Source organism: Scyliorhinus torazame, chromosome 28 (assembly GCF_047496885.1).
Source record: "Scyliorhinus torazame isolate Kashiwa2021f chromosome 28, sScyTor2.1, whole genome shotgun sequence".
In the NCBI taxonomy this organism is placed as follows: Eukaryota; Metazoa; Chordata; class Chondrichthyes; order Carcharhiniformes; family Scyliorhinidae; genus Scyliorhinus; species Scyliorhinus torazame.
Window position 1 is genome coordinate 32,533,201 of NC_092734.1, and position 22,589 is coordinate 32,555,789.

At 43.2% G+C, this 22,589-nt stretch overlaps 1 protein-coding gene across 4 annotated transcripts in view; it reads right to left on the bottom strand.

Moving 5' to 3' along the window:
- bmpr1aa (bone morphogenetic protein receptor, type IAa) overlaps positions 1–22,589 on the bottom strand; it is a 320,584-nt gene that overhangs the window by 9,901 nt on the left and 288,094 nt on the right. For all 4 annotated transcript variants that reach the window (XM_072491833.1, XM_072491830.1, XM_072491831.1 and 1 more), the window contains 2 exons: positions 5,318–5,510; positions 647–944 (listed from right to left, as the gene is read on the bottom strand). In XM_072491833.1, coding sequence (XP_072347934.1) covers positions 647–944; positions 5,318–5,510 — 491 coding nt within the window. The remainder of the gene's footprint in view (positions 1–646; positions 945–5,317; positions 5,511–22,589) is intronic.

Genomic DNA, 22,589 nt, shown 5'->3' on the forward strand with positions numbered 1-22,589 from the left:
GTTTGCTGTAGGAGGTCATTCATGTCTGCACCATAGATGTGTCGGAGACACTGCGCTCTGGTTCAATGGGTACAGTTCAAATTAATTTAAGATGCTCTTAACGGGAAATGCAATATTTTCAGAGTTTTAATTGGAGTGGAGTAGGAGGATCATGCAGAGCTTGGAAAGGATGCTGTTTCCCATTATTTTTTTTTTTTTAATCCATTACTTTATCAGAGTTACAAAGCCAGAGCTCAGAGTGTGGACAGGGGCAAACCCCTAATCCAGCTCCTCGCCTGCTCCAAAAAACAATTCAAATTGAATCCAATTCATGGTCGCCACAAGAGAGAAGTACCAGATCCAGGCATTACACCCGATCTCACGCTCATCTTAGCCAAAAGGCCAAGAAGCAATGCTTCCCATTCATAATAGGGTTACAGAGAAATAAAGATGCTGCAGGCAGATCTAATGTGGGACTCTGCTTATTCACAACAAAAGAGGTGGGTGGGAAAGATTTTATAATTCCTTATATGCTGTAAGGTGTTGTGTATGGGCTGTGCATCTTGATTTCATGTAAAATAACACCTGTATTATTTCAACCCACACCCCCAAGGGTTACGATCATAACTGGCAATAGATTTGCTTTCCGATTCAGGTCATGCATTACCTGTTGAATTTCACGGTTAGGCCCAAGTCAGCAATGCTACAGGTTCCATTCTTTTTCACCAGAATGTTTTTGCTTTTCAGGTCACGATGTGCAATAGCAGGCTTGCCTTGCGTGCCGTAAATTTCCGTGTGGAGATGACAGAGGCCGCTAGCAGCAGAGTAGGCCAACTTCAGCAGGGCTTTAGTGTCAAGCACTGTGCACTTCAGGTAGTCATACAGTGAGCCATTCTCATGGTAATCCGTAATCAGATACAACCATGTCGATGAACCTTTACCTTCAATGTCTGCAGCAATAAATCCTGTTAAAAACATAATGGAAAGAGACAAGGTTTAGCACTTGACACCACATTTAAGTTGAAGAGTAAGTACAAGCTGCTGTAGATTGATAGCAAAGAAGGGAAAGGATGTTTAATTAGAAACGGGGAGAAAAATAGCTCAGTAAATTTACTGCTTTTAAGCTAAAACAGCAAACCATCTGGAATGGAAAAAGTTACTTGCAATGTTTAACAAAAATTTCATAACTGCACATGAATAGGAACATTCATATCATGAATAAAGTCTCCTCTGATCAAACTCCGCACAAGTATTCATTACCAATTATAGACATTTCAAGCACATTGATGTTGCCTTGGATCTACTCAGTGAACTTGGCAGCAACGTGAGCTGGCCCCACCCTTTTACCACATCTGGTTAGAGGCATTGATGTGCCTGTTGAAGCTGACGATCATAAGCTATCAAATTCCAGCAGACACTATCAAATCAGTTTGTGCCGCCTTCTCTCTCTCTCCCCAGTTTGTGCTTCTCTCTCCGCCGAACCTCCCAGTTTGTGGAGCTCTTGGTCTCTTTTCTTGTCTCCATTTGCTCTCGTTTGGGTTTTCAGATGATCCTCAGGAAACTAAGGAAATTCGGCATGTCCACATTAACACTAACCAACTTTTACAGATGCACCATAGAAAGCATCCAATCTGGCTGCATCACAGCCTGGTATGGCAACTGCTCGGCCCAAGACCGCAAGAAACTTCAGAGAGTAATGAACACAGCCCAGTCCATCACCCAAACCTGCCTCCCATCCACTGACGCTGTCTACACCTCCCGCTGCCTGGGGAAGTGGGCAGCATTATCAAAGACACCTCCCACCCGGCTTATTCACTCTTCCATCGGGCAGGAAGTACAAAAGTCTGAGAAAACGCACGAACAGACTGAAAAACAGCTTCTTCCCCACTGTTACCAGACTCCTAAACGACCCTCTAATGGACTGAACTCATTAACACTACAGCCCTGTAAGCTTCACCCGATGCCGGTGTTATGTAGTTACATTGTGTACCTTGTGTTGCTCTGTTATGTATTTTCTTTTATTTCCTTTTTTTTTCATGTACTTCATGATCTGTTGAGCTGCTCGCAGAAAAATATTTTTCACTGTACCTCGGTACACGTGACAATCAACAAAATCCAAATCTATATTGACCCTATGCTGTCATCCTCACAACTGATACAATGTTTTCGAATAACAAGGAGACCAGTAGGGCCCCAACAACAGTTAATTTGCAAAGCACGAAAGCTGGGTTACTGCGCATGCCAGGACCACTCCTTCAAAGCTGCCAGCGGCAAAGCTTAGGTTATCAATTGCCCATTCTGGTACACGGTGGGAGGGTTTGGACACCGAATCACAGTTGGTACTCAGTTGCAGCGGTACCACAGTTTGTTCTGTTGAAGTAAGAAATTCAGCACAACTGATGCCAGCTCTCATCACCACCCTGCATGCCTTTTAAAATCATTTCCAAAATCATGAATCCATGATTTTTCTGATACAGGTACTGAGTAAGGTGTCATCGTTGTAGATTAAAGCAGTTTCTATCTTGAGCACGGCAAGTTACCTTTTTAAAGAAAATATTTTTTTATTCTCCATTTTCACATTTTCTTCAGAATTTACACTCCACCAACAAACAGTAAACGGTAACGAATACAATGGCAATCCTCCTACCAACAACAACGATCCCATCCTCCCACCAACCAAGGGGCAGCACGGTAGCATTGTGGATAGCACAATTGCTTCACAGCTCCAAGGTCCCAGGTTCGATTTCAGCTTGGGTCACTGTCTGTGTGGAGTCTGCACGTCCTCCCCGTGTGTGCGTGGGTTTCCTCCGGGTGCTCCGGTTTCCTCCCACAGTCCAAAGATGGGCAGGTTAAGTGGATTGGCCATGATAAATTGCCGTTAGTATCCAAAATTGCCCTTAGTGTTGGGTGAGGTTACTGGGTTATGGGGATAGAATGGAGGTGTTGACCTTGGGTAGGGTGCTCTTTCCAAGAGCCGGTGCAGACTCGATGGGCCGAATGGCCTCCTTCTACACTGTAAATTCAATGATAATCTATGATAACCCCCAAACAACGGCCCACCTGACAGTATGAGCATCAAATAAAACGAGACCTCCCGAGGAAAAAAAGGAAAAAAGAAAAAGGAAGCAGGAATCGCCTATGGTCACCATTAACATATATAGTCCAGCCCCCAACCCCCGCCGAATATTCAACGCCATCTAATCCCCGAAAGAGTATCATGAATGACACCTATGAGTTGTAGACACCCCTCCCACAGACTCCTCCCCTCCACTTCCTCTTGTAAACTCCTCCCCAAACCTCGGTTCCTTCCCCCAACTTTTCACCCCGGCTAGACTCACCGAAACCTGTTCTACCAGGCTCCAATGGCCACAGCCCCATCCCCCACTTCACTCCCATTCACTGGCCGGCTTAAACCGGCCAATGTGAAGGCCCCCGCCCGGGTCTCCTTCCCCCTTGCCCGGTCCCAGGAAAACCAAGAAAACCCTTTAGCACACAACCCCAGCATACACACCCAAGCCCCAAAGAACCATCATTGCAAATGAAAGTCCCAATTCTTCCCTTGTCCAAATATACAGCGTCAACTCATTTAGTACATACTCCAACATGGAGTGTAAAAATAAAGTTACATGAGGCTACATCGGTACATGACCCGCTCTCAGTCCCATTTCTCAGTTCTGCCACAGTCCTTCTGCCTTCGCAAACTCCTCCACCGCTTCCGCCGTCCCAAAATAAAAGTCCTTGGATTTGTAGGTCACCCTCAACGTCGTTGGTTTTACTATGCCGCACTACACCTTGCTGATGTACAGTGTTTTCTTCACCCGGCTGAAGGCAGCCCGCCTCCTCGCCAGCTCCACCGTAAAGTCCTGGTATATGCGTATACCAGCTCCAGCCCACTGCACCACCCGCTTCTGCTTTGCCCAGCACAGGACTTTCTCCTTCACGCTATACCTACGGGAACACAGAGTCACTACCCTTGGCGGCTCACTCGCCTTTGGCACAGGCCTCCATGACCAATGAGCCCGATCCAGTTCATATCGAGAGGGATCGTCCCCCTCCCCCAAAAGCTTTGCCAACATCGTGGCAAAATACTCCGTCGGCTTCGGGCCTTCCACCCCTTCGGGCAGACCCACGATCCTCAGATTCTGCCGCCTGGATCGGTTTTCCAGGTCTTCCATTTTGGCTCACAGACCCTTGTTGGTCTCTATCACCTTCCACAACTCCTTCCACATCAAGGTGAGTTGATCACTGTGCTGCGATAATGCCTCTTCCACTTCCTTCAGTGTCTCACCTCGCTCCTGCACCTCCGCCGCTGCGTCGATACCGCCCCCCCCCCTCACCGGGGCAATTGTAGCCTCCACCAGCGCTTCCAATACTGCCCCCATCTCCTTCTTCATCGCTTCCATGTGCTTTGTGAACTGTTTTTCAAGCTCCACAGCCATCACCGTGGTAATTTCTTCTGCTGTGAGCAATGCAGCCTCCCCTGGTGCCCCAGCCACTGCTTTCCTTACAATTCCTGCGCTGACTTTTCCACTCACCGGCGGACTTTCATTAATCCCCTTTTTCACGGCCGTTTTTCCCCCCAAACTTGGACATTTCTCCTCCCTGTGCCTTCTTACAGCTTTTTCAGCCTCCGCTGCCCCCGGGACTGGGCTTTAAAACACCAAAATTTCAATTCCCGATCGGGAGCCCGGAGTGTGCGGCTGCCTCCCGCCCGCCGTCACCAGAAGTCACGCCAAGTTATCTTTGATGTGATTACTAAAACGCTGATCTCTTTCGCCTGTATCAGGAAAGGGATAAAGTAAGGAAAATCAAGCATACAAACGATGGAAATCATAATAGAAGACTCGATGGGCCCAATGGCCTCCTTCTGCACTGTAGTGATTCTATGATTCTAAGAAGTGGGATGGGAAGGAAGAAAATACATTGTGGAGCAACTTCCTATCTGAGCAACAGATTCCTAGAACTCTTTTTTTATTTAATATAAATTTAGAGTACCCAATTCATTGTTTCCAATTAAGGGGCAATTTAACGTGGCCAATCCACCTACCCTGCACATCTTTGGGTTGTGGGGGCGAAACCCACGCAAACACGGGGAGAATGTGCAAACTCCACACGGACAGTGACCCAGAGCCGGGATCGAACCTGGGACCTCGGCGCCGTTACACAACAGGGCTACCGACTGCGCCACCGTGCTGCCCTCCAAATTCCTATAACAACTCGGAGGAAAGCACTACAGCCCGTGAGAAATGCTGGCACGTAAATCAAATCTCGTCTCCAACTTCCCAATAATGTTAACCTGGATATGACGTACACTTATTAGATTATTGGTATAGCTCACCTAGTATACTTTCATGTCTCATCAGCACCGTCTGGTAGATCTCAGTCTCACGGAACCAGCTGGCCTCCTCTGCAGATGGGAACACCTTTACTGCCACCTTCTCGCCACGCCATTTCCCCATCCATACCTCACCATAGCGCCCTTTACCCACTAGTCGAACCATCTGAATCTGCTTTGCAATTGTACGTTGCACCTATGGAAGATTGGAGGGGTAGAGGGAAAAACAAACCGAGTTTATTATTGACAATATACTAGTAAAAAGACAAGAGAACAAAATAATGGTTTGTTAATCCCTGCAAAATATCACACTAGATATTGGCAAGCGGCAGTAGCACTCAATGTACAAGTAGAGTTCAGTACACAGCAGTGTACAATCTTAGTCCCACTTGCATGCCATATTTTGTATATAAATTATTAAAAAATCAAAATGTAAATCATTTAACAATGCTAATGAGAGCTACATTTCGGGGAAAAGGAGGAAGGGAAGCATAACGTGGTAGGTTGTAGGGGATTCAATAATTTGGGGTGGACTTTGTATCCTTTGTAAACAGGATTGAGAATCCCTGAAAGTATATTGCTTTCCTGGTGCCAGTGTGAGGGATACCATGAGTGGTCTTGAAATTATATTGCAGAGAGAGCAGGAGGATTCAGTTGTTGTGATTCATGGGACCAATTAAGTAGGAAAGAGTTGTCCTGCTTGCAGAGTATCAGGAACCAGGAGCTAAATTAAAGAACAGGATCATCATCTATGGATTATTACTCGAGCCATGTACAAATTGGTCATAATGACAAGCAGATTAGGGAGATTAATACATGGCTGAAGAAGTCATATGGGACACCTGCCGAGAACGAACCATGCCATGGAGAACGGCTGCAAGTGAACTGATCTAGAACCAATGAATAGGGCAGTCACAAGCACTTTAAATTTGTAATTGGGCTGGGTGGAGGGAGGGCAGGGAGGAAGGAAGAAAGTGGGAGACAAAGAGGAAAGAAGAGAGTGGGAGAGCCTAGGTGGAAAGGGTAGAATAAAGAGTACAATGTTAAAAAACGCAGATAGAGTAAGAATCAAAAATATGCTTTTGGCACAATAGATGAAAGGAAAATGAAAATGTAAAATAATTAAACCAGGAGAGAGAAATAGGAAATGTTCAAGTACAACAGTGGAGTAAAAGCACAGGTTAGGCAGGATGCATGGACAAATAAGTGGCCTTTGTGCAAATGCGTGAATGAAATAATTTCAATGATAAGACATAATAAGAGGTAAATAGGCATTGGAGACTTCATGGGCAGAATTAAACAACAGGGAAAGGTTTAGGCTGCTGTGGGAGTTGTGTACAGGCCTCCAGTAGCAGCTGTGGACTGTATAACTGCAGAAAACTGCAACAAAGGCAAAAGTAGTTTTAATGGGGGACACAGACTTTCATTAAAGACTGGGGAAAGCAGATCAGATTTCTTGACTGGGTCTGGGATAGTTTTCTGCAGCAATATGTTCTAGAGCCAACAAAGAGGCAATGTTTTATTAGATTTAGCAATAGTAATGGGCCAGATTTAACCAGTTCCTTGGTAGTACAGAACCTAAATGTTGTTGAGAAGAGACATGTGCAAAAATGCAATTGGTTGGCAAAATATGATGTTGTTCAATTATTTAGTCGGCGGAAAGTTGCGTACAAAGTTCAGTGCTGATGTGATGTCAGGCACATAGGCTGCATATTCTCGCAACTGGCTGATTGAATCAAACAGCATGTTCCTTCGGTTATTTGTAACAGAGTACAAACCGTACTCAACCAGCCTGCACAAAATGTCTGTTGGATGTCATTCTACGATTGGTCTGCGCCTGTTGAATTAGTGCGCTAATTGTTACACTAACAATAATACTCTATCAATTCAGCTTGCAACATGGCTTGTTTACGCTTGCTAGATGTGGCCTACATTCATAAACAGGGGCCTGTTCTCTGCAAACAAAAGGAACATGTTCCAGCCGCCGGCCTTTTTTCAATTACACGGGAGCTTATAATTCCTTGTTGCTTTCTCCATGGCAACTCCTTGGCCAATAAGAGTTGACCTGGCAACCAATCTGCACCCTTTTCTCCCGCAGTATAAATTGTTGTGATCTATTGAAGTTTAGTATTTTTGTGTTTTTCCTGATGAAAGATGAAAAGCTTCAGCAACATGTTTTTAAAATATGGAAATGCAATGTAATATTGCTCATTTGAACTGGGCGGCACTGTGGTTAGCACTGCTGCCTCACAGCGCCAGGGACCCGGGTTAAATTGTGGCCGTGGGTGACTGTGTGGAGTTTGCACGTTCTCCCACTGTCTGCCGGGTTCTCCGGTTTCCTCCCAGAGTCCAAAGATGTGCAGGTTAGGCGAATTGGCCATGCTAATATTGCCTAAAGGTTAGGTGGGATTACGGGGATTCATAGATCGTAGAATTTACAGTGCAGAAGGAGGCCATTTGGCCCATCGAGTCTGCACCGGCTCCTGGAAAGAGCACCCTACCCAAGGTCCTCACCTCTACCCTATCCCCATAAACAAGCAACCCCACCCAACACTATGGGCAATTTTGGACACGAAGGGCAATTTAGCATGGCCAATTCACCTAACCTGCACATCTTTGGACTGTTGGAGCGGGGGATTGGGTCTCGGTAGGGTGCTTTATCGGAGCACAGGCTGGTACAGACCCGATGGGCCAAATCACCTCCTCCTGCATTGTAGGGGTTTTATGATTCTATGAAGTAATTACAGCTCTTCTTCATTCATGAATACAGGAGAAAGCGTCCATTCTGTTGATCCCAATTCAACAAAACAGCACACTTGTGATACCTGCATTCGTTAAGCTGACGGTGACAGCTGGGATTGCACCTCAACAGCACAAAACAGCTGAGAGAGATCAAATATCGCAGCTGCATTCCAGAAAGATCATGGGCCCAATTTCCACTTTGTGCCTGTAAACCATGCAGTTTCACACTTGGGATAAACCATCACAAAATGGATCGTGCGGAGGCTTGCAGCGGGAAACAAACTGGTCTTTCTCCAAACGCAGCAGCAGTTTTGCAATCAAACTCATTTGAACATGCTTTCTGTTTTTCGACAGGCACAGTCTCTTAGAGATGTCAAATAGGACCTTCCTGTCAGGAAAACCCATTCAAATGGTGTATTGGTGGATTTTTCTTTGGTCAGTTGCCATTAAACATAGATACTCTTGAAACTGCGAAGGAAACTAGTGTAGTTTTTTTACGATGTTGTACGATCTAATCAAACAAAGCAATATGCTGTTAGGTTCAAGCTCTCTATGTAAATAATTAATTGCAGGTCGGGTGGTGGTGCTAAAATGGCTTTGGTGCCTCCAGACCAGAAAAAGAGGAAAATAATCAAGGTTTTGCTACTTATCACTATCGTGTACCCTGGCTGCAAAAACATCAATGGACGCGACTATACGTGGCTGGCGGTTAGCAGAGAACAGAATTGAGCTCAAACGCCACTCCCATGTTTGTACAGTCCACCAATGGTCTCTATCACACATAAACAGATTGCTCGCTTTGGCAACCAGAGGCTGATGGTGTATGTGGAGCCATTCACCATCGTGAGTCACTATCTTCAGGAAACCGGAGTTATTGGTTTGAATGTCCTTCACATCTTAATATCGTCACATAAGGTAGGTTTACCAGAATCAATTTGAGCAAGCCTATCATAAATGGGAGTTGACATGGCAGCAAACAACACTGAAGTGTCCTGAACCTTTTGTTTTGTTAAAGGTGCTTTATAAACACAAATTGAGGGCAGCATGGTGGTGCAGTGGTTAGCATTGCTGCCTCACGGCCTTGAGGTCCCAGGCTCGATCCTGGCTCTGGGTCACTGTCCGTGTGGAGTTTGCACATTCTCCCCGTGTTTGCGTGGGTTTCACCCCCCACAACCAAAGATGTGCAGGGAAGGTGGACTGGCCTCGCTAAATTGCCCCTTAATTGGAAAAAATAAATTGGGTACTCTAAATTTTATTTTAAAAAGATAAACACAAATTGAGAACTGCATGGTGATGCAGTGGTTAGCACTGTTGCCTCACGACGCCGAGGACCCGGGTTTGTTCCCAGCCCCGGGTCACTATCCGTGTGGAATTTGCACATTCTTCCCGTGTCTGCCTGGGTCTCACCCGCACAACCCAAAGATGTGCAGGGTAGGGGGATTGGTTACACTAAATTGTCCCTAATTGGAAAAAAATAAAAAATAAAATAAACACAAATTGTTGTTGCTTTACACCCAGCAACAATGTTTTCCTTAAAATATTCTTTCTAGAGCTACCATTGTCCCTTACTGATTAAAATTCATGAAAATGCCTCTACTTTCAAATCACCTCAATCTTCAAAAGACCACTTATTCCTTCAACGTTCTCAAACAGAGCACCATGACTCCACCGCACTTTAGGATCAGAGTTCATTTGTTATATATTCTATTTCCAATTTCAACTCTGCCGCTGGAAGCTGCCCAGGCCAAGCCCCTCCACACAAGGAAAGGAAGGAAAATCAGAAATTAATTGCTCGAAGTTTAACAAAATGAGCATGGTGGCAGAAGATTGACAATATATCTCCTGCCTGTTCGCTCAGCCACTGGGACACTGCTGATGAGGGTGCAATGGGGGAAATTAACACTTCTCTAAAACAGAAAATATAAATAACCTAGATTGGGGCAGCACGGTAGCATAGTGGTTAGCACAGTTGCTTCACAGCTCCAGGACCCAGGTTCGATTCCTGGCTTGGGTCACTGTCTGTGTGGAGTCTGCACGTTCTCCCCGTGTGCGCGTGGGTTTCCTCCGGGTGCTCCGGTTTCCTCCCACAGTCTAAAGATGTGCAGGTTAGGGTGATTGGCCATTCTAAATTGCCCTTAGTGTCCAAAAAGGTTGGGTGAGGTTACTGGGCTACAGGGATAAAGGGGATAGGGTGGAGACATGAGGCTTAAGTAGAGTGTTCTTTCCAAGGGCTGGTGCAGACTCGATGGGCTGAATGACCTCCTTCTGCACCGGACATTCTATGATTCTATGATGATTAATATACAGGTGAGAATGTAAACATTTTTATCTTATGGGAAGGCCAGTTTTCACAATTAAACCCAGTTATGAGCCTTCTCCCTAATCAATTTTCTCTTCAAAAACACATCAAATTTTTTCTCGGATCTATTCAGAGATTCGCAGTATGATCAGACCTCCGAAGGAGGCCATTTGGCCCATCTATTAACAATCCCCAGTTCAAGTGTAGCTTTCTAGTAGCTTAAAACTATATATCTGTTAATATTGAGGAATCTAGCTTTGTTTTCTTTTACCAGTAAAAGTTCCTTCTGAACTGTTTATAGTTGGATTCTTATTAATTTCATAGACATTATCATAGAATTTACAGTGCAGGAGGCGATTCGGCCCATCGAGTCTGCACCGGCTCTTGGAAAGAGCACCCGACCCAAGGTCCACACCTCCACCCTATCCCCATAACCCAGTAACCCCACCCAACACTAAGGGCAATTTTGGACACTAAGGGCAATTTATCATGGCCAATCCACCTAACCTGCCCACTTTGTACTGTGGGAGGAAACCGGAGCACCCGGAGGAAACCCACGCACACATGGGGAGGATGTGCAGACTCCGCACAGACAGTGACCCAAGGCGGAATCGAACCTGGGACCCTGGAGCTGTGAAGTAATTGTTGTGAAACAACCTTGGTAAGCTCTGGTATCTTGAAAACTTGGCCAAATCATTATGATGCCTGCTCGGTGTGAAGCGAAGACAGCCCGACTGCCTACATAGTTCTTTTGGGCTTGAATTTCTGATGCCTAGAAATGCTTTCGTTGCTTAGACTTCTTGTTCTCTCAAATTTTACTCTCTAAGTGTGGATCACAGGATAACACAAAAGCTGCAGCAAATGCTAATTTGTCTCAAGGGTGACACAAAAAATGCTCAAACATTTTACTGAGCAGTCAGGAGCATACAAGTTTGAACATTTTTGAGGGCAGTTGTGTAAACAAAGACTCACTGTGCGTCTGCAAGGCAAGTTGCCTTTTCTCCATATTCTTGCAACGTTACTGCGGGTATTTGGCACTAACACGTGGCAGGAAATATTTCACGTGAGCCAATGTTTTAAGAGAACTCCAATACGCTTTAACAGCAGACCAGAGCACGGAAGTGTGCTTTAATAGTGCACCATTGTGCTCCAATTGTGTACTGATTTGCTCCAATAATAGGCTACTTGAAACTCAAATTTGGAAGGACAAAATCTTTGATCTAAATTGCACTGCATTTCAAATGGAATTTCAGTGAAAACAAAATAAGGATTGTTTGATGAATCTACAATAACATTAAGGTCCAATTTGCTTTTAAATCAAACTTTTCGCATATTGTATTGTCTGGCAATGAATAACAATATGAATAATCATCATTCTGGAGATACTATCTCTTCGATGTGCTCTAAGCCCACATTTTCCTTTATTCTTTTGCAGTTCGCAATCCACTTAGTCCTTTAGTTTTCCTTCATCCAATTTCAAATTATCAGACGCAAATGTGAGGATTATGCAAACAATTGTCACATTTGCCCGAGTTTGTGAAACATGATATTGAAATGCAAATTCTTTTTTTCTCAGGGAAATATTCAAACATTGCTGATGCAGTTATAAAGCCGATTCCTAGTCAGAGATCCGAGTTATGAGAAGAAAATCTGAAGCAACTTAGGTATTTTTCTATCTTGGGAAAAGATGACAAGATTGTTGAGGTAAATGAAATTAAATTTATCTGCAAAAATAAAAAAGACAGGGCCCATAGGTTCAAACTAGTAAAAGGCTAATTTAGAACTGATATTGAGAAGCTTTTTCTTCACACACAAAGTGATCAATGCATGAAATGTAATTTGGGACATAGTAGTGGAGGCAAAATCCCTAGGATCATTTAAGAACTAATTTGTGCTTGCTGAAATAAGAACAGTCTTCCCGCATTCATTATTATGTCATAAAGGTGGGTAACATGCAACCATTTTTGATCTCATAACAATCCTTTGTATTTTGTGATTTCATCAGTTGGTATATTTTCTGAAATTGAAGATCTCTAAATGTGGGTCCTTATAGTTAGAATCTATCTTTTTGATAACTACATTGTTTCGCAATGGATTGGAGTTTTAGGAGCTTTGCTCTGCTCCTTCAGATATTTTTTGTGAAAACTGGGGGGAAATATCTGATTGCTGGTTTGTTCCTTTGGAAAACATTTCAGATAAGGGGAACTATTATCTCCTGTGTCGTGAGGTAGCAGGTAGGTTCTCAATTGCAGCTGACAATGAGATGTGCAGCAAGGGAGTGCGGAAATGGTAAAGAGAGCAAGGTCTTATGCAACTAGGGAATGAGGGGTAAAATGGGCGAGGCAGCGGAGGCAATTGCATGTGAATTCAAATGTCAGGATGAGGAACTTTAGTTACTTGGAGGGATTGGTTAAACTGGGGCTGTTCACTTTGGGGAAGAGAATATTAAGAGGAGATTTGATAGAGATGTTCGATTATGAGGTTCTGGACAGAGTAGACGGGGAGAAAATGTGCCAGTTGATAGAAGGATCAAGAACCCGAGGCCACTAATGTGCAAGGTGTATGGCAAAAAGAACCAATGACAACATTTAGGGCAGCATGGTAGCACAAGTGGATAGCACTGTGGCTTCACAGCGCCAGGGTCCTGTGATGGATATCACGTTCACCGCAGAATTCGGATTAAAAATAAGGCAGTAATACACACAGCATTCTAATTCAAGATGGAATAAAACCACTCCAGCTAAAGGTCAGATAGAGGTTACCACCTGATGGGAGAGACTCCAAGCTGGTTCCAAGGACTCATTAGTATCAAACAATTAGAAGTTCTTCTTTGACGGACATAAAAAATTTTGGGATCACTCCCTGCACCTTTAAGTATTCAAAATATAAGTTCAGGGAATTCTCCAGATAAATAGATACACAAATCTTTCCCTAACTATACCTCTTGACACTTAGGATAACACCCTCACAAAAGTGTCTGTTTTGATATCTGGAAAGAATGTCACCCTGACAAGAGGCAGGCACCAACCAGTCGCTCCCTTGCCAATATATCTTAGAACACTGGACAATTACACAGACACTACAACTATTAAAAGATCTATCAGTGATAGTACATCCAATTAGCCATTTGGCTATAGGTAATTAACCAATAACAAATGCCTTCCTGAACCAATAATCAAGTTTAATGTATAAAAGAAGGAGGCATTTTAGCAGAATCTCTGATTCTAACCCCCCTCTTAGGGCGAGAGTCAGTTCTGTTCTTAGGAAGCTTGTCTCGTCGGACAAAACCTGTTGTAAGTATGGTTTTGCAATAACTTCTTAGAAATGTACTAAGAAACTGATAGGGATGCTTTAAGGATTTTTCCATGTTTAGATATCTCATTCGATTGAGAGAAGTTAGTATGTTAGTAGATAACTAGAAGGACTGTTTAGTCCACTTATACTTTAACTCTGCAATTCAGTAAGTATCTATTGGTAGTATTTTCACAATAAAGATACTTTAATTAAAATCATACTGTGAAAATTAATCTCGAGGTTGATCTCCTAGACACTCATTTAGGAAGCCTAAGTAGGCGATAGGACCCACGACCTCAAGAGGTATCGATTTAGTTAGGAGTGACGAATCTGAACTCTCCCTATAGAAAGTAACTGAAATCCTGTTTAACTGTCTGAGACCCAGAAAAGCATTCTCCCTTCGTGAGATCTATTCTGAGTCTTGGCAGGAAAACAGGTTTCCCTCTTTTAATAGGTTAATCTAGGGCATAGGTTAGTAATAGAGTATTGTCAGATCCGGAATAACCTAAATCCACGACAGTTTGTGCCCATAACGTGAGGCAATATTAATATCCTCATAAAAATATTAAATATTAAAAAGCAATATTTTAAAAATAAAGCAGAGAAAAAACGGTGTGATCCCTAAAATAGAAAGCTTTCGAACCTGTAAACATGGCAAATACCCCAACTGCGGGAAGAATATAAAAAGTTGCCCGAGGAATAAATGAACTAATAAATGGAACCGCCCCATTCCAAATTGAAGATAATGAAATTTTAAAGTTAGAAGTTTTAGACTGGGAACAAGGACGCATCCACAGAATTGGATGCCAGATGCAAATTGATGCAGCCGACCCACAAAGGGTTAACAGCTTGCGCTGCAACCAAAGGGTCCGTGACCCACAGACAGTCATGCAGGCTTTTAGGCAGAACATGGGACCGCAGCTTCTTCCCCCAAATACACCCCCGGGAATAGGACAATACAACATTTATAAAACCGCCGGTTCTCCGTTCACGGGACCTGACTCTTGGGGATACAACATTTATATTCTAAACTTACGTGGTTATCTTCCAAACGCCGGCCAAAATTGGACTGAAGCGGCATTAGAAATAGCTCATCAAGAGATTGTAGACATTTGAAATGAAAAATGAAAATCGCCTATTGTCACAAGTAGGCTTCAATGAAGTTACTGTGAAAAGCCCCTAGTCGCCACATTCCGGCGCCTGTTCAGGGAGGCTGTTACGGGAATTGAACCGTGCTGCTGGCCTGGCTTGGTCTGCTTTCAAAGCCAGCGATTTAGCCTTGTGCTAAACAGCCCCTGAAATTTTAGGAGAACTAAAGTGCACAGCGAGTACCAGCACCAAACCTAATAGCAGCTGGAGGAATAAATACCCCTGCGTTAGCAGGATCACTCACCCCACAACAAATAACTACCATTTGTGGGAAACCACCCTGTGGTGGTACCGGAGTGTTACCCAATTGGATGATTGAACATTGGGACAGATTAGTTATTTAATAGGACCCCTCAATCAAGTTCAAATACATCAGGTCTTTGTAATGATTTTTACACCAGCCTTAACACCCCCACCTCCTAACTGTGGGACTGTATTAATGATGTTTCATTGGCTCCATAGAACAATACATGGGACGGCCGCAGGAGGCCAGTTAGAGACCATACTTAAAAAGGTAGCTAAAGACAGAGGACTTATTGCTGCTTATGATTTAGCACACAGACTGACAGGAGGAAACTGGAACACAGGTCACAGTATTCTCACACGCTGTTATCCTAATGAATTAATTAGGACAATGGCCGACCTAGACTTTAATGAACTAGCTGAGAAATAAGATACAACCACGTTAGACAAATTCTAACCCGATTGCTAGGAGCCGTAGGCATTCCTGTGGATCCACATAATGATAATAAAGGGTACAGGGACCACAATGGGGATGGGGGGATAAGAACCTCCAGATCCCAAGGAACCCCCAGGCAGGGAGGAAATTATAGGAATGGACGAGGGACATACAGAGAACAGGGTAATTATAGACAGCCACCCCCTTCTCCTTCAGGAAGCTCAGGGCAACAAGGGTACAGACAGCAATCAGGCCCAGCAACCCCGAGACCAAGACAATCTCCAAGAATAAATAACTGGGAACCACAAAGACCTCAATCCCAGAGACAACAATTATTCTCAGGAGATTCTCCTCGACAACAACCACAGAGACGGCTGCCCCCTAGAAATAGAATTCCAAATTCCAGATATTACAGTAGCCAGTGGGAGAATCTAAAAGGCAGGGAGGAAATGGAAATCGCCAGAGTCAAACACCCAAAGTCCAGCACTAATATGCCCGGACTAATATGGTAAAAATTAAACAGCCAGGGAATTCCCAGCATCAGATTAAACAACAAAAAATTGACTCACCCAGCCCAAGGCATAAGAATCATTACCCTTACGTAGATATTAAAATCAGGGATTTATTTGGAACAGCATTAACTGATACAGGGTCAGACATTTCAATTGTAGATTCTCAAGTAAGCTCCAAGTGTCAGCTAAAAGGCCCCCTAGATGAAATTGAAATTGTGGGTATAACAGGACAATCACAGTCAACTCAAATTTTTGACTGTCCAGTCGAATCAAATGGCATGCAGCACACTTTAAAGACTGCAATGATAGACATCAATCAAATATCACCTTCTGGTCAAAAGGTCTTGTTATTAATTGGAGCTAAAGATTTAAAATTGTGGTTTAACACTTTTCCTGTTAATTTGGACATAGATGAAAGAGCTGAACACGTCATCAAACAGCTAGAATACCAGACTGACTCCACAGTGCGAGCAAAATTAAAACACCTCTTAAACCATCACTGGGAATCTCTGCAGCAGCACGTAAACCATTGCGGCAAGTTACAAATTGAGCCTACCCCACGAGGAGTTAACCCATTCCCTGTCCAAAAAAATGGCACATTCCAGAACATCGCGGGAGAACCAGTCTTATTAAAACGATTGACTCACTTGAACAACAAGGGGTTTTAATTAAAAAAGCCATCACGATACATTTCCCCAATGTTCGGCGTTGCTAAAGCCGACAACAAATGGCGTCTTGTGATTGACGATACAAAATTAAACAAATACCCTGAGCCAAACTCGGCTCAGCAGGCAAATGCCCAACAGATGGTAAGTCAATTAGTTAGAAAAATGTACAAGTCTTGCGTGGACCTGGCAAATGGCTTTTGGTCACACCCAATTAAGGAAAGTGATCAGCAATATACTGCTTTCACAGCACCCAATGGATATCAATATGTGGACTCGCCTTCCACAGTGATTTAGAAATTCCCCACAAATCTTTTCAGCCAGAATAATGGAAATATTGTCAGACTTACCAGAAGTCACTAGTTATGTAGATGACATCTACCTGACAACAGACAATTTAGATGAACACTTTGAACTTTTGAATGAAGTTTTTAAATGACTCGCTGACAATGGCTGTTTAATCAATCTTAAAAAGTCTCAGCTATGCAGACAAACAGTCAACTTCCTTGGCCTGAGTGTCACAGACACAGGCAGGGGGCTGACAAATGATTTTAGAGCGAAGGTTTCACGCATTCAAATGCCCACGGAACTCAAAGAGCTTCAGTCAATTTTAGGATTGTTAAATTATGCGAAGGCATTCATCCCAAATTATTCTGCATTAGCTAAACCTCTTTATGACAGATGTTCACCAAAAAACAATCCATTCATTTTCACCCATGAGGATTATCAATCCCTTGGGAAACTAATGGATGCTGTGCAAAGGGCCATCGATTTGAATACCAGAAATAGCATTCCGCAATTGATCCTTCGAATTAAAATTGGATCAAAGACTGGGATAGCGATCGCCTACAACAAGGGTGAAATAATTCCAGTAGCTTTCTATTCCTACAATTTTACATCCACTGAACAGTGATATAATGCTACTGAGCGAACCCTGACCTTTATCTTACAAGTTTTAATTAAAGTCAGGCCTTGGCAAGGAGAGAAACCAATTCTGATACAGACTGTTTGTCACGCTTTGAAAGATTTAAACAGGCTGCCAGAGAATGAAAGAAAGGTGACAGCCATTAGATATGGTAAGTGGTTAACACTTCTCCACGACCATACACTTGAGTGGGAAGTCACTCCAGAGAAATTTGATTTACAATTCCTTCTTCAAATGGAAGATGGAGACCCAGAGAGGGAGAGGGAGAGAATGTACCCCAACACAATCTAGCAGACTACAAAGAAGTCTGGTATTGTGACGGCTCTTCAATGAAAATACTTCAACCAGATGGATTAATGAAATCCTCTGCAGGGATAGGACTAATCAAAGGGCAATTTCAGGAGTCCAGATATATCCCAGAACAAACCATTGCGATCCCTCTAGGACCTCGCACTGCACAATATGCAGAAGCAATGGCATTAAAAGAAGCAATGCAACGGGCAGATTCTAAAAATCCAGTACTAATATGTACTGATTCAGCATATGCGAGACATGCATATGAGAGAGACCTCCCCATATAGGAAAGAACTAAATGGAAGACACATAGAAATAAGATTATCAATCAGAAGTCCAAATGGCAAACAGTAGCTATGTTGAGAACAGACAAGCCAAACATACAGGTATTACACATCCCCGGACACACCAAGGGCCAGCAGCACAGCTACGGAAATAACTTAGCAGACGAGCAAGCAAAACAAGCTGTAGGGATGTACCTAACTGAGGTTAGGGAGGCCAGGGTCAATGTCATAACTAGACAACAAATAGCAGAAAATCAAGATGATGAATTAAAAATACTGCTAGACCCATATAAAGAAAACCCACCTGGATATCCTTTAAAGTATCTCTATCAAACAAATCAAGAAGGGAAGGTATTGGCATCAAGGCCCAAAAAAGCAGACCGAGTGATCCCTCCTAAAACAAAACGATTGGAATTAATAAGGGAAGCTCACCAAGGTCATCTCCATGGAGGTGCCCAAGCCACATGTGCACAATTAGGAATGCGCTATTGGTGGCCATACATGATAACTGATTGTAAACGATTTGTTGCAAATTGCAAACCGTGTCTCCTCCATAATAAACGAGCAGTCACGAGGCCACCTTTGATTTGGCCTGCCAAACCAGACCAGCCAATGGTAAAATGGCAAATTGATTATATTGGACCATTCACCCCTTCTGTGGGTAAAAAACCTTATGGGCAAAAGAATCAATACATCTTGGTAGTGGTAGATTGTTGTACCGCATTTACCTGGTTAGTCCCGACCGCCCGCTGTTCAGAACTCGCAACGACCACAGCACTCTCGTACTCACTGTTCCCTGTTACTGGATTACCAGCCTGCATACATGCCGACCGAGGCTCAGCCTTCATTGGTAAGGGTTTCAGAGACGTGCGAGAATGATCAGGTATACAATTGGAATTCAGTACTCCGTACCATCCCAGATCTAGTGGGATGGTGGAGCGTCAGAATCAAGAAGAGAGGACTGGCAAAACTGATGATCAAGGGACCAAAGTGGGCTAACCTGGTACCTGAGGTGCAAATGTGTCTTAATAACATGCCTTTAGCTAAGTTAGGCGTGCATCGAAATATTACACCCTACCGTTTAATGTATGGGATACACATGAATACCCCTTTATCCCAAAATGCTTCGATACCCCTTCCGGAGCCTGAGCCAGAGCTCACTAAGGAACTAAGATCACTAATTTCTGTAACCTCTGAAGTGACAATTCCCCCACCAGGCACTTGGATGCCTCAAGTAGATGAGTGGGTGCAGGAGAAAAAACAGTCCAAACAATCAGGCTTAAGAGCTAAATGGAAACCCCCTTGTGTCATCACGCAGGTACTCAACAAGAGAACTGTGATGATTGAAGCAGGAAGAGGGGACTGTGGATAATTTAAAGCCAGCACCCAGGTACTTTGAACCTTAAAAGAAATGGATCATGACAATCCATATTTAGGTCTGTATGGACCCCCTGTAGAGCAAACTCCTCCCCAAATTAATGATGAATTAAAAGAAACGAAACAATCCAAAGACATTCTCAAAGGATGGCTCACAAGCCTGTCACAATTCACCAGTTTAAAGATCAGCCCTTGCAGGCAGCCAGTAACGCTGCAGCCTGCCCGCCCCCACGGCAGACTGATAGCTCAGCAATCACAGAACACATTTCTGTGGAAATGATTCTTGACAATTTAAATCCACCAGCAGAGTCTGATGAGAGGCACGAAACATGCCGCACCCTCGGAAGATGGTTTAATAAGAAAGGATGTCAAAAAATTTGTCGACATTGTACACTAATGTTACTTTTTATGATGGTTACCATAGCTTTAATTGTATGGACAGTAGTAATCGTGATAGGGAATGAAACCCTCCAACAAACAGTTTTTCTAGGGAAAGAACCCCAGGCTCCGACTCAATTAACTTCGGGCCAAACTATTCAAAGAGTTGCGCGATCCGCACCTCATAAATTGGACTGTACAAAATTTTCCATTCCCGACGGAAATATATGGACACCGGTCCTGGAACCAACCTGTCTTTCCCCAGGAAAGGTTCTCATTCCACTAAATATAGTTGTTAATTTGGGAAAATTGATAGATAATCACCAAATAATTTCCCATGACGGCCACATTTTCCTAATGAAAGAATTAGAGGAAACAATGAAGTTTCTAAAAGAATCTTCTCCAGAAATATCTTATGATATGACAGATCCATCTCTCACTGATCCCCAGGAACACCTTTTGGATCAGTATAGACATTGCTATTTCATAGAGTGGACAGGAATCAAAAAGATAGAGCCATCTCTCGGTTCTCATTTTAAATTTTCTCATTGTACACCTATACCAGGTGACTATAAAGGCTATGTCATAGGACATGATTACCCCATCAATCTCGATTATCACAACTTGGTATATAATTGGTCAATTCCAGCCTGGAATCAGGTAATGTTTGGAGTAATACCGTCAGAATTTAAATTTAAAAAACCGAATGTACTCAAAAATCCTGGCAACGTCACTATAGTTTGTTCATCTTTACTATATGACAGCTGGTACTACCAATCAGGAGACCCCGATAAAAAATGGGAAGAAAAAGTTTCACAATGCCTAGATCAAAGTGGTCAAAAAACAAATGACATTAATTTTACGGGAAAACTTAAAAGAGAATGTCATTCCTCCTGGCTCACAGATCCAGTTGAGACGCGTCAAAAGGATGATCATAGCAATCAGCAGAATGAAACCGACCTCATGTCTCTGTTCCGCATCCTGGAACCGAAACAGACATGTGCCCTATATGATATAGTATTTGGAGTAAACGAAACCATTTATGAGAGTCATTGTTACACTAATGATTCTGACCCAACCAGACCCTCTAATCGATATGCAGTATTCTGTAAACCACACTATCGAGGCACACTCCAGAAATGTCACTGTGACAAACCTGGATGGCTGACTAGCGAAGATGGTCGACGCATGGCGTGGGTATCTAATAACTTCTCCATTTATGATTGGAAACCTGCTAATCATTCTAGTCACACCATTCAAGCCGTCTACTCCATAGGATGGTATTTTAAACAGAATCCCTCAGTCAAACGGAGTGATTTATTTAAAAATCTTCTTGTATTACCCCTTGAGCTAATCCATCGAAACCCTAAAGTGAATTATACTGATAGACTGCGAGGATGCTTACGCAGCTATCCTAACTGTGGAAATAGTACCTCACCAATCAATAGTAAGCAGGAATCTTCTCTGATTTCTCGACTTGAGGCTCCACCGCCTTTTAGGGTCATAATGAGAAATGACACTTGGCAGAATTTTGTCACCCCTAAATCGAAGAAACCAAACACATCGTATTTGGTACCACGCTCCGCCCATCAAAGACGGAGGCTGATGAGTGTACAATTAAAAAAACACTAAACTTCTAACCTCAGCTACCTCTTCAGTCGTACAAGCCTTAGAAATTTTCTCGCAGTGGTTAAGTGAGACCACTTTGAATCTCAAAAACATATCTTCATATGTCACTATAATGACGAGTCTGACTACGGACTCACTGGTAGTACTTAGAGATCAAACATTGGCAAATAATGATCTCGTTAAAGCTAACTATATGGCCGAAGTAATCAAAAATACTCTACATCAAGTAGTTAGGGGAGAACTTCCCGATCTTCTTGTTTCCACCATATTTAAATATCTCTCAACTATTCGGTAGTTGAAGGTATTGCAGAAATCCACTTCTAGAGGCATGTTACTCAGAGTGAGCGAAATTAAACAGCATAAACCTGACAGAGTTGATACTCTGTGGTGGTTTAAATACAGAGTATGGAGAATTTCTTTAATAGTGTCCGTGCCAAGTATACAACCGGACAAATGTTATTTTCGGATTTATAACCGTGTCCAACTCGGACAGATTGTTTCCACAGGAAATTTAAAAGCACATGTTCGAGTTCACACTCCGTACACTTTAATCGGCCAGGCTGGATTTAATAGAACTTCCTTACAGCTATTTTTCCGCTGACATGTGTATAGGGACAACCCTACGCTTATGTTTTGATTGGCAAAAACACCATGATTGTAGGAATGCATCCTGTTCAGTGGTTGCAACCCCTATTTTTGAAAAACTATCTAGAATTCACATTCTGGGCAATGGATCAGTAGCGATACTCACCTCTGAGTATTGTGATGACTGTCAACTTGCTCCAGGAACATGGATGTTGACGCCGCATGAAAATGTAACTTGCTGTGGCTATGGCCTTAAAAAGGACCACAGACACGCAGCAGCAGTTTCCATATCCCCAGAGAATCACTTCCCATCCACCATTAGGATTTCTGACCGCTCTCTTAGCACATATGTATCATGCTCACCTTACTGTCACTTTCACTAATTAGGATATAACTGAGCAAATTAGGCATGCCAAAAATTTATTATCCCAAGTTCAGATCTTCGATCCTGTCCATGCCCCGG